Source organism: Pygocentrus nattereri, chromosome 24 (genome assembly GCF_015220715.1).
Source record: "Pygocentrus nattereri isolate fPygNat1 chromosome 24, fPygNat1.pri, whole genome shotgun sequence".
In the NCBI taxonomy this organism is placed as follows: Eukaryota; Metazoa; Chordata; class Actinopteri; order Characiformes; family Serrasalmidae; genus Pygocentrus; species Pygocentrus nattereri.
In genome coordinates, this window is record NC_051234.1 from 34,336,578 (window position 1) to 34,349,895 (window position 13,318).

General features: G+C 42.3%; 1 protein-coding gene and 1 pseudogene across 3 annotated transcripts in view; one reads left to right on the forward strand and one right to left on the reverse strand.

The window, feature by feature from the left end:
• LOC108414971 (ADP-ribosyl cyclase/cyclic ADP-ribose hydrolase 1) overlaps positions 1-13,297 on the forward strand; it is a 16,677-nt gene extending 3,380 nt beyond the window's left edge. For 2 of the 3 annotated variants that reach the window (XM_037533956.1, XM_037533957.1), the window contains exons 3-10: positions 481-604; positions 3,642-3,768; positions 5,402-5,540; positions 5,688-5,770; positions 9,266-9,339; positions 10,614-10,706; positions 11,917-12,003; positions 13,060-13,297. In XM_037533956.1, the coding sequence (XP_037389853.1) occupies positions 481-604; positions 3,642-3,768; positions 5,402-5,540; positions 5,688-5,770; positions 9,266-9,339; positions 10,614-10,706; positions 11,917-12,003; positions 13,060-13,156 (824 nt within the window). In that variant the 3' untranslated portion in view covers positions 13,157-13,297. The remainder of the gene's footprint in view (positions 1-480; positions 605-3,641; positions 3,769-5,401; positions 5,541-5,687; positions 5,771-9,265; positions 9,340-10,613; positions 10,707-11,916; positions 12,004-13,059) is intronic. The other variant, XM_037533958.1, reaches the window with a different exon arrangement.
• LOC119262402 lies at positions 1,317-1,496 on the reverse strand (annotated as a pseudogene).
• Positions 13,298-13,318: the final 21 nt, after the last annotated feature.

The window sequence follows — 13,318 nt, forward strand, 5'->3', positions numbered from 1 at the left end:
GAACCTGATTTAAGCTCCACAATCAGACCTTAAAACCACTGCTGCAGCTTTGAGGGAACATCTACACTGTTTGTACCCTGATGAATGAAAAAGTACCAGAACAGCATCTTTATTTCTGACAGTGGGGTGTTCATTAGATCAGCATTTTAAAGTTTTGATTTATGGATTTTTACTTTTAACTGTCAATTTTAACTTTATGACTTTTGTACTTTCTAAAGTGCTCATGCAAGAGTTCTGTAAAAAGTGCTATGTAGTATTTGTTTTATTCACTTTCTTGTTATGATCATCTGAAATCTAGAAAAATCTAAAAATAAATCTATAATTCTGTATATTCTGCATGAAATTGGACATACAGTACAAGTGATGGGCAGAACCAGCCTGTTGTCAAACAAACTGGACCAAATTAATTGAAATGTGATAAGTTATCAGAAACTAACGTTCTCATCGATTTCCTAAAGCAGTGTGTGTCTGTGTCTGCAGGACTGCTGACCATCCTGTTCCTCATTGATCATGTTAGCGCTGGACCTGGAACCACCCCAAACCTAAAACACATTGTGATTGGACGGTGTTATGACTACATTACCCTGGTGAAGCCCAGCTCCAGGTGAGACACTGAAACACTTACAGATTTCACCCTGATTTGGTGAGTAAAGTGTAAAAATAAACCAAGCGTTAAATGTGGTGCTGTTACTGTTGTGGTGCTGAAGTTACAGTTCTGTTCTGTGAACACTGAGCTTCAGGAAGGAACATGCAGAACTTCCTGAGTAAAGCACAATCTGCACAGAGCAGCTCGAGTGTGGACAGCAGGCCTGAGAGAGAGCAGATGCATTTCTGTACTATACAGACCGAATCAGCTCAAACTGCGTCCAAAGATTCCCAGAGCTGACAATCTGTGACTGAGTTGTCCATGATCAAGACACCTAACCCCCAATTGCTCCCCGGGCGCTGCGGATAGGGATGCCCACCACTCCGGGCAAGTGTGCTCACTGCCCCCTAGTGTGTGTGTTCACTAGTGTGTATGTGGTGTTTCACTGCATGGCTGGGATAATGAGGAGGTGGAATTTCCCCGTTGTGGGACTAATAAGGGTCATTTAATCTTTGGACAGAGTTTGAGCTGAATTGGTCTGTATAGTACAGTGAGCACGCTTGCCCGGAGAGGTGGGCAGCCCTATCCACAACACCCGGGGAGCAGTTGAGGGTTAGGTGTCTTGATCAAGGGTACCTCAGTCACATACTCTCGGCTCAGGGGATTGAACCAGCGACCTTCTGGTCACAAGGCTGGATCCCTTACCTCCAGCCCACAACTGCCCCTAAAAAGGAGGTGGTACATTCCCAGTGGTACTGCAATACTAGGTCGATGCGTGGAGAGGACGGAGCAAGCCCCTCTTCATCTCCCTGTTCTAAAAATCAATTTATTATATAGTCGCTATATAGAGAACGTATCAGATATAAAACTGATACTACACTTGATCTTAGCCAAAAGACTGGGAAGCGAACACTTCTCAAAGGAAAGGAAACACTAATTAAAACACTGTGAAGGGTTCAGATCTTAGATATTTACAAAAAATATGATCTGATCTATTTAAACTCAAGGCATGAATAGAGACAGTAATAAGCAAAATATCTACAAACTTCATGTATAGGTGTAACGCTGGGGAGCGATAAGGCGGACGCATGTGCTGAGAAAAGTAAGATTTATTCGGGGCAGTCCAGGGTCGTAGTCCAAACAGTCCAGGGTCATTGAGCCATCACGGATTGATGATGGGGGCAGACATAATAAACAAACAAGAATCAAACAACCCGAGAATACATACAGCCATAAAACATCAAACATATCAAACAAAGACCAACAAACACAAGGAGCAAACACAGGGCTTAAATACAAAAGGATAACAAGGGGCAGGTGGAAAACAGGTGGAACGAATCAGGGGCGGAGTCAGAAAACAAGGGGGCCAGACTGTGAATAAATCAAAACAAAAGCACATGAGGAGACTGGAGGGGCCAATCATGACACCTGGGTAGGAGGAGTCGGGGAAGGAGTCTGTCCCAAATCCATCCATCCATCCATCCATCCATCCATCCATCCATTTTCTAAGCCGCTTCTCCGTCAGGGTCGCGGGGAGGTGCCGGAGCCTATCCCAGCAGTCTTCGGGCGGAAGGCAGGATACTGTCCCAAATCCTAAACCCTAAATTTACACTTCAGTTTTTTCCATTGTTTAAACAACTTTAAAAACAAACAAAAAAGATGCCTCATGTTTTCATGACACTCCTAAAACACAGTGTCAATCTGTAGGTGGAGCCTTATTTTAGCCACGCCCCTGCATTTTAGAACAGAAAGTGATGCTGCATCCCTGTCCCTCATGGCCACATGGTGAGCAGTTAGATCCCAGTGTTCTGAAGTACATGTGTCCCAAAGTCTGAAGATCTGTGTGGAACATCAACACTTGTGTGGTGTTGGTGTGTTTGTTACTCAGTGGTCTGCTGGCACACACACACACACACACACACACACACACACACACACACACACACACACAAACAGCAGGCCATGTAGGAGGAGAACAGAATGAAGGACACAGCACCTCCACACTTTTACTCCCCGTGGTTTCAGCAAAGGCTGAATCTGAGGCTGAAATAATAATAAATCACATAATTTTACTTTTAATAAACACTGAAAATGGGCCCCACAGACCCTGAACATCACACACAGGGTTAAGAATGGTCATATTTTCTGCAGTCAATGAACTGATTAACTGGAAAAGACAATAATGCTCACAAGAGTTGAAGGTAAATGAGGAAGAGCATGACAACAAGATTTATGGACACAACAAGCCAGGAGGAACACTGACCGTACATGTTGGTCCACATGGTCACCAGGAGTCAGAGCTGACTTAATGGCACTTATTTATAACTTATATATACACTCACCAGCCACTTTATTAGGTACCCCTTGCTAGTAAAAGGCTGGACCCCCTTTTGCCTTCAGAACTGTCTTAATTCTTCGTGGCAGACTTTCAACAAGGTGTTGGAAACGTTCCTCAGAGATTCTGGTTGGTTATTTGAGTTCCTGCTGCCTTTCTATCATCTGGAACCAGTCTGCCCATTCTCCTCTGACCTCTCACATCAACAAGGCATTTTCGTCCACACAACTGACCGCTCACTGGATATTTCCTCTTTTTCGGACCGTTCTCTGTAAACCCTAGAGATGGTTGTGTGTGAAAATCCCAGCAGATCAGCAGTTTCTGAAATACTCAGACCAGCCCGTCTGGCACCAACAACCACGCCACGTTCAAAGCCCCTTAAATCCCCTTTCTTCCCCGTTCTGATGCTCGGTCTGCACTTCAGCAAGTCGTCTTGACCACCTCTACATGCCTAAATGCAGTGAGCTGCGGCCGTGTGATTGGCTGATTAGCTATTTGTGTTAACAAGCAATTGAGCACCTAATAAAGTGGCCGGTGAGTGTATATAGCTTATTTGTGTCGTATCATTTATACACTTAACCATCAACAGGTCAAAGTCAGGTCCTCAACATTTTATGAACAAACATCAGTTTATAATTTGACAACGTTTGAAGCAACAATGTGGCACTAATCCATCCATCCACACTGTGCTGTGTTCATTTGCATGTGTGTATTGTGCAGGTATAACTGTGAAGACATATGGCGTGAGTTCGAGGAGGCGGTGGTCCGGAGGAGCCCATGCAGTGTGAGGGTGAAGGATTACCAGAGAATGTTCCGGGCGACGTCTCAGACTCTTCCCTGTGACAAAGTGAGTTTCTCTGCAGAGGCTCAAACTTTGTACAGTCAATGTGAGTCAGTGTTTCAGAGAACCACAATAAACTGGAATCTCAACATCCTTCCAGTTCAGTAAAACTGCTTCTAGTGAAAGATGGAGCTTAATCATGATGATCTGTACCCACTGCTGGCGTTTTTGAAGCTCTGTCCTTCCGGTCACTTTGACATTACACAACAGAAAAATTCCTACATTCACAGCACCTGCTTCATATATACACTGAGCTCAAATCGAGATCCTCTCTAGAGCACTTATTAATTTTAGCTCATGGTCACCACTGGCACAACTTTTTCAAATTCCACAAGATAATTTTTTTGGCCAGGTAGTTGCTTAAAAAAAGTACATAACTTGTAAAACTGATAATACATTATATGGCCAAAAGTATATGGACACCCTCACCCTCAATAATTAGGAGGGGTGTGCAGGTGTTCAAGTTACACTCATTGCTAACAGATGGATCAAATCAAGCTCATGGCCTTGCAACCTTCATATACAAACACTGGCAGAAGAGGGTCATACTGAAGAGCTCAGTTTAAATGACACTATCATAGGATGCCGCCTCTGCCACAAGTCAGTTTGTCAAAGTTCTGTCCTACTAGAGCTGCCCCAGACAACTATAAGTGTTATTATTGTGAAATGGAAGCGTTTAGCAGCAACGACAGCACAAACATAAAGCAGTAAACCCACAGAGTGGTGTCACAGAGTGCTGAAGAGCACAGTGTCTATCCTCCATTAAATCATCCCTAAAGAGTTCCAAACTGCTTCTGGAAGCAACATCAGCACAAAAACTGAGCATTTGGAGCTTCACAAAGTGGGTTTCCATGGCTGAGCAGCTGCACACATCACTATGCACAATGCCAAGTGTTGGCTAGAGGAGTGTAAAGCACCGGCATTGGACTCTGGATCAGTGGAACCGTGTTCTCTGGACAGACGAATCAGCTTCTCTATCAGTCAGTATGATAATGAGTCTGGGTTTGGTGGACGTCAGGAGAACAGGAGAACTGTCTGTATCTAGCATGTAAACATTGTAGAAGTGTTTACATACCACATCAAAATTCCTTTATACTCTTTGAAAAAAAGGAGTTTGATGTGGTATGTAAACACTTCTACAATGTTTACATGCTACATACAGACAGTTCTCCTATATATATATATATATTTATTTATATATCTGCACACATATGTTGAGCCGACAGCCCCATTAACTATTAAATCAGTCACAAGTTAAATTGAATTTTACAGGAGGATAAACAATGAAAGCTCATCGTTACTGTAGCTGTATGTTATGTGTTATTTATGTTATATGTTGTATATGTTATATGTTAAATATGTGTTACAAATGTTTTGTTATATATGTTATATGTGTTATATATGTTATGTATGTTTGTTTTATGTTTTTATATATATATATATATATATATATATATATATATATATATATATATATATATATTTGTTTTATGTTATATATGTTGTGTTACATGTTTTGTTATATATGTTATGTATTATGTATGTAATATATGTGTTTTGTGTTATATGTTATATAGGTTTTGGTTTATATGTTATATAAGTTATATGTGTTATATTATGAGCTTACTATTGCTCCCAGTTGCTGTTCTGGAGTAAGACCCGGGAGCTGATGCACAGCTACGCAGCCGTCACAGGAAGATTCTGGACCTTAGAGGACACACTGGTGGGATTCATGTTCAACGATCTGGTCTGGTGTGGGCAGCAGGAGAGGGACAGAGGTATGGACATCAGCACATTCAGCTTTCCAGAGAGAAAGAGACACATTCAGCTAACAGACAGACAGACAAACAGAGCAGGAACACATTTCACATCATCACAAACCTAAAAATGCAGCGAGCTCTAACGACCAACTCCTCTTTTCACAGGCTTTGATTTTCAGTCCTGTCCTGACTGGTCAGCATGTGTGACTCACCCTGTTTATTCACTGTGGAACCGAGCATCACTAAATGTGAGTCTGCAGCGCTACACCATGCAAAATGGGCCACATCCACATGTAAATGTAGTCATACACATTAAAGACTCTCCAGCTGCAGCTCCAGTTGGCTGCCGAGAAGGACACACGACAGAAAGCATAACCAGGAAAAGCAAAATTCTCAGAAACAGCTACGAGCTTTAAGGAAAGAGGTTCTTCCAACAATAGTAAACTGTAAAGATGCTTTTAACATTTCATCAAGAAAAAATCTAATTATAACCAACTTAATACAGGGGACCACCAGATTCTACAATGGCAAGGCAAACGGTTTGGTTTTGGACTGATGCCAATAACTATTTTAAAGCTACAGCCACAGGTATCCTACTTATGTTGAATATATATATATATATATATATATATATATACTGCTCAAAAAAATGAAGGGAACACTCAAATAACACAATATAACTCCAAGTAAATCAAACTTCTGTGAAATCAAACTGTCCACTTAGGAAGCAACACTGACAATCAATTTCACAGCTGTTGTGCAAATGGAACGGACAACAGGTGGAAATTACTGGCGATTAGCAAGACACACTCAATAAAGGAGTGGTTCTGCAGGTGGGACCACAGACCACTTCTCAGTGCCTTTCTGCTTTCTGGCTGATGTTTTGGTCACTTTTGAATGTTGGTGGTCTTTCACACTCGTGGTAGCAGGAGACGGACTCTACAACCCACACAAGTGGCTCAGGTAGTGCAGCTCATCCAGGATGGCACATCAATGTGAGCTGTGGCAAGAAGGTTTGCTGTGTCTGTCAGCGTCGTGTCCAGAGGCTGGAGGCGCTACCAGGAGACAGGCCAGTACACCAGGAGACGTGGAGGAGGCCGTAGGAGGGCAACAACCCAGCAGCAGGACCACTACCTCCACCTTTGTGCAAGGAGGAACAGGAGGAGCTGCCAGAGCCCTGCAGAATGACCTCCAGCAGGCCACAAATGTGCATGTGTCTGCACAAACGGTTAGAAACCGACTCCATGAGGACGGTATGAGGGCCCGACGTCCACAACTGGGGGTTGTGCTCACAGCCCAACACCGTGCAGGATGCTTGGCATTTGCCAGAGAACACCAGGATTGGCAAATTGGCCACTGGCGCCCTGTGATCTTCACAGATGAAAGCAGGTTCACACTGAGCACAAGTGACAGACGTGACAGAGCCTGGAGACGCCGTGGAGAGTGATCTGCTGCCTGCAATATCCTTCAGCATGACCAGTTTGGCAGTGGGTCAGTAATGGTGTGGGGTGGCATTTCTTTGGAAGGCCACACAGCCCTCCATGTGCTCGCCAGAGGTAGCCTGACTGCCATTAGGTACCGAGATGAGATGCTTAGACCCCTTGTGAGACCATATGCTGGTGCGGTTGGCCCTGGGTTCCTCCTAATGCAGGACAGTGCTAGACCTCATGTGGCTGGAGTGTGTCAGCAGTTCCTGCAAGATGAAGGCATTGAAGCTATGGACCGGCCCGCCCGTTCCCCAGACCTGAATTCGATTGAACACATCTGGGACATCATGTCTCGCTCCATCCACCAACGCCACATTGCACCACAGACTGTCTAGGAGTTGGTGGATGCTTTAGTCCAGGTCTGGGAGGAGCTCCCTTAGGAGACCATCTGCCACCTCACCAGGAGCTGCCCAGGGGTTGTAGGGAGGTCATACAGGCACGTGGAGGCCACACACAATACTGAGCCTCATTTTGACTTGTTTTAAGGACATCACATCAAAGTTGGATCAGCCTGTCGTGTGTTTTTCCACTTTAATTTTGTGTGTGACTCCAAATCCAGGCCTCCACTGGTTAATAAATCTGATTTCCATTGATGATTTTTGTGATTTTGTTGTCGGCACATTCAACTTTGTACAGAACAAAGTATTCAATGAGAATATTTCATTCATTCAGATCTAGGATGTGTTATTTGAGTGTTCCCTTTATTTTTTTGAGCAGTGTGTGTCTATATATATATATATATATATATATATATATATATATATATATATATATATCCATCCATTATCTACCGCTTCTCCGGGGTTCGGGTCGTGGGGGCAGCATCCTATGCAATGAGGCCAAGACTTCCCTTTCCCCAGACATTTCCACTAGCTCCCCGGGGAGGATTCCGAGGCGCTCCCCGGCCAGCTGGGCAATATAATCACGCCAGCGTTTCCTGGGTCTTACCCGGGGTCTCCTCCTGGGTGGACTTGCCTGTGACACCTCCCGAGGGAGGCGTCCATGAGGCATCCTAACCAGATGCCCGAACCACCTCAGCTGGCTCCTCTCGACACAGAGAAGTAGCGGCTCTTCTCCGAGTCCCTCCCGGATGACCGAGTGTATATATTACAAGCTAAACCTTCTTTCCACACATAGGAGAAGATCAACAAACACAGAATCCATCACAGGAAGAAGACCCTGTTTAAAATTGAGCACAGTTTAATCTGCTGATGTGAAATGAAGAGTAAAAACAGTTTCTGAACAAAATTTCATACTTAAATCAACAAACACATAACTTCAGCACTCAAAGCACAACTTCAAGTCTTCTTCTTCTTTCGGCTGCTCCCTTTAGGGGTTGCCACAGCGGATCAAAGCACAACTTCAAGTATTTAATATATATTTAATCGTTGCTTGGTTGCAATTTCAGTTAATTTGTTGTAAGTTTGTAAACAAGTATAAACATTAAAAGCACTTTTCATATTAAAAGAATTTCGACAATTCTTCAAAATTCCTCCATAGTTCAGTGTTTAGGATGTAATCAGAGGTTCAGAGGGTTTGGTGTGATACGGTTCAGACGTCTTCACAGTGGTGGTGATGGGAACCAGGCGTCGCCATGACTACAACACAGATATAGACACTTTATTCACCATCCAGAACCACCAGAGAACCTACACGAGTCTTCTGAGCTTATATGGAATGTTGATGATGGAAAATAGTGGAAAATCTGGAATAATGAGTTTTCTTTGGGGACTATTTTGCCGCACAGCGCCCTGCATGTCTCCCTCCACCATGAATGGAGTTGAAGTTCTCTAAACTCTCATAAAACGAGCGTTTCAGTCATCAGGCAGTGAATTCAGAACCAGTTCATGTAGGAACTTTCTGTAGGAGCTTTTAGAGGGACGTCTGGTTCCTATCACCACCACTGTGAGGAGCTTTTAGAGGGGGACGTCTGGTTCCTACCACCACCATAAGATTTACATCTTAACCTTGTAATTAGGTGGAAATAAAATGTTCTTCTTTCACAGGGTGAACAGATGGTTCTACACAAATAATGGAATGCAGTGCTGAGATCTGGTCTGTTCCAAAGAACTGTGGGACCAGATTTCAGTCTGTGGTAGTCTGTTCTGATCACTGAACATAAGACAGACACAGTCAGTAACTGGTTTTGTGCTGAATCTCTGCTACGTTGCCATTTCTGGCTCCAGCCTTTGCCGTAGTGATGTCAACTAAGAGAGTGTCAAAGCTCAGAGCTGGTCATTACATTTCTCTGTCCAGTTTGCTGCAGCAGCCTGTGGGAACATTACAGTGCTCTTGAATGGATCGATTGGGAATGCATTCAACAGGAAAAGGTAAAGAGATAGAAATATGTTATTCCTTTTCATCATAGCTACTTACTCTGAGTGTGCAGAGTACGTTTGCTGAGATTACTGTAAAAATGTTCAGTGTATGATTTCAGCATCTGCTTGTGGCCAGTAGGACAAGGTTTGACAAAACATGTTACCCGCAGTTCTGAAAAGGCCACACTGGACTGAACCATCGCATTCTGCCCACAAATGTGTTCTGTTGTAGATGCTGTTGGGCAAGCTGGTCAGGATAGCTCGCCCAACAGAGCAGGCACAGAGTTCTGCGTTCAACTCTGTTTCTTTTTCTCTTGGTGTCTGCATTGACTGTGTTTCTAGCAGTATCTGAGCTCAGGTCTGTCTTTCTCTCTAAGCTATTGGTAACTAGCAAAGATACTTTCTCTAGATTGACAAAGCACTTCTTGTAAGTCGCTCTGGATAAGAGCGTCTGCTAAAAGCTGGAAATGTAAATGATAGTGGGGTTAGAATAGATCAGGTTCAGATCAGTCGCACAGTTGAGGTTGATAGGCTTAGCAGAATGACTGCTGTTTTAATGCTGCTAGCTGACTAAGTAAAGCATCGTATCCTACACCACTGAGGAGAGCAGGGCACAACTTAAAGACTCTTCCCAAATTGCCAACACAAAGCTGGAAGCTTAACTGTGTACAGTGTCTTTGTGCTGCAGCATCAACAGCACCCTTCACTGGAACTGAGAGCCCAAACCCTGAGAAACAGCCCAGCCCATCATCCCTCCTCCACCAAACTTTACTGCTGGTTTTGCGGTCCAGTAGGTAAAGTTCTCCTGATGTCCACCAAACCCAGATTCGTCATCAGACTGACAGATAGAGAAGTTGATTAGTCTCTCCAGAGAACACAGTTCCACTGCTCCAGAGTCCAGTGGTGGCGCTTTACACCCCTCCAGCCGATGCTTGGCATTGCGCTTGGTAATCTTACGCTTGTGTGCAGCTGCTCAGCCATGGAAACCCATTTCATGAAAATCCTAACATGCAGTTCTTCAGCTGATGTTGCTTCCAAAGGCAGTTTAGAAACCTGTAGTATAAATATGTATAAATATTCTTGAAAAATCTCTCTAAATGTAACTATTTTGATGAAGTGCTGCCAAATTTCTCATTAGCTGGAATAAGACTTTTGCCAGTGAAACTTGTCCAGTTGCTGTGAAAGAAAGCATTTGTGGGCAGAGCATGGAGAAGTCAAATAACTTAATATTTAAGATTATCTTGATAATTTTACATTCTCTTTACTTATGTGTTTATTTCCTGCAGCATGTTTGGAAGTGTGGAGCTGGACAATCTGAACCCCAGGATGGTGAATCATGTCCATATTAAAGTCATTCCAAACCTTGAAGGCCCCTTCGTGTAAGCTGCAGCCCATCTAACCTGCTTTTCTGTTGCGACAGCGTGACATCCCCTCTGTTCAGTTTTGTTGGCTCTTTCTTTTGATCTTCGACTGAGATGATTGCCAAGTAAATATCCTATAAAAAAAGCTGCGTTTGGGGTCACTCAGCTGTACAGCCCGTATAAAGACATCTCAAGCATATTATTTTGGGATTTTGTAAAGTGTGGGTTTCCACTGTTGGGCAGGCATGAGCTTTAAATGGCTCTCTGCACAGTGAGCTACACATTCAGTGTGTCATCTTTTCAGGTTTATCATACAGAAACACAAACACTGCTGCAAAACAAGTCAATGAGATGTGAATCGACATGTTTCTTCTAGATTATAAGCTGTAAGCATGTGAGGTTGGATTGTGACAAAAGCCTTGAAGGTCTCTTGGTAGAAAGTCTGACTATGAAGTGATCTATATTTTGATGCATATTATTTTCATAATGTGTTCTTGTTTACCTTTGAGGTTTTTCCACAGATATTACCAAGCAGGAATCTTTATACTTCATATAATTATGAATATAAATAAGACTGCATCGTGCCGCTTCCAAAAACTCCAAACTACTCTTTTTAATAGTTTCTAATAACTTTGCCCTCAGTTAATTAGCTAACATATATGTTGTATAAGTGATAAAATTGATTTAATCATCAGCAGGTGGGTTGTTTTGGTCCTGTAAGACGTAAAACCAAATTACAACTCAGTTTCCCGGAGATGTGCATAGAATTCTGCCTGTAAAAGTAGATGTGGGTTAGTGTGAATGTGACCCACCTCATGTACTCGGACTGCCTGAAATGAAAGCTCCCTTCTGACTACACTCTTAAAAAAGATGGTCCTTAGGGTTCTTTGGTGAACAAAATGGGTTTAGATAGAACCATGGAAGACTCAAAGAACCATTTGCATATTTAAGTGTTTTTTTTCATGGTGAAATGTTTGATAAAAAACACATTGTGAATGGATCTTTATAGAACCTTAAAATGGTTCTATATAGCACCAAAAAGGGTTTTGCTGTTGTTATGATGTCAAGTTTGTATAGCAGAACTCTTTTTGGTGCTGTAAAGAGCAAAATACAACACATGACCCATCAGTAGGTGTCCAGGGCCCCCCTCAGCACCCCCACCCCCCACCCCAGAGTTTGAACCCTGGTTTTGATGAAGTTTCTTCACAAGCTTTTTCTCTGTTTCTAGGGAATCCTGCTCAAAGGGTTCTATTTTGGAACTCATTAGTGTTCTAGAGTCCCGAGGGTTCCGCTGGTCGTGTACAGACAGAGATGTGTATGTACTGTTTCTTTGAATCTCATGACTTATTTTATTTTTAATTAGATATAATGATCACAATAATAATCATTTATATATCATTTTTTTAATATTTGTGAAAGGACAACTGTTAAAAGCGTGTCAAAATAAAAGTCCTTTGTTTTTGGTTGAGCTGTTTGACTTTTGAAGAAATCAGAATTTACAGACAAGAGTTTTGCAGTATGAAAATATGAGTTTCATTACAATTATGTTATGATTTTATAAGCTTCAAACATGATACGTCCACCAATTTATTCAGGATTACATATAATCAAATGACCCCTTTTCTGCATGTATTCTACATTTTTAGACTTCGAATTACTTTTCTTTTGATGCAGTGTATTTATATTAATTTATATAATAATTAAGGTAATAAAAATATGTGTCTAATGTAGGAAAATAAGAGACATGGACATACATAATGCATGACATGTCACTGACATCAACATCAAGTAATATTCTCAATTTCCATAATAACACCAGCAACTCACTGTGAACTGTGGATGAACGATTAGGGGAAATGTTTAATTGTGATTTTTCAGATTAGATCAGTGGTTGTGAGGTCACAACACATGGACGTTTGGGTGCCTCTGATTGGTCAAACTCCACAGGCAGTTCACAAGCTCTGATTGGTCGAACTCTACAGGCAGTTCACAAGCTCTGATTGGTCGAACTCCAAAGGCAGTTCACAAGCTCTAATTGGTAGAACTCCACAGGCAGTTCACAAGCTCTGATTGGTTGAACTTTACAGGCAGTTCACAAGCTCTGATTGGTTGAACTTTACAGGCAATTCACGAGCTCTGATTGGTCAAACTCTATAGGCAGTTCAAAAGGTCTGTTTTATCAGGTTAAATTTGCCCAATAAAATGTAAGACATAATTTTTGATAAAGCAGACTTTAATTAAAAAAATGTAGCTCCTGCGATTTGAAAATTGCTCTTAAATCGTGGTTTTGAAATAAAAATCTTAATCTTTCAGTTCAGCATCTTATCCTGTGCACATAAATTCATGATATGCACCTTATATTTCCAAACAGAACCCTGATGATTCTTCAGTGTATGAAAAACCCAAAACAGTCAAGCTGCCAATCATGTTCCAGCAGCCTCTTACACAGGAAGAGCCTCCATCTGTAGAGAACCTTGGAGAACCTCAGAGAACCTCTTGGGCCATTTACAAACCTTTTAAAGGACAGTTTTTAAAGAGCTAGTTTTGTAAATAAGATGTGTGTTTACTGTAGAAATGTGGAGCCATGTGCAGAAGTTTGGGCGCCCCAGTCGAACTCCATGTATTTGCTG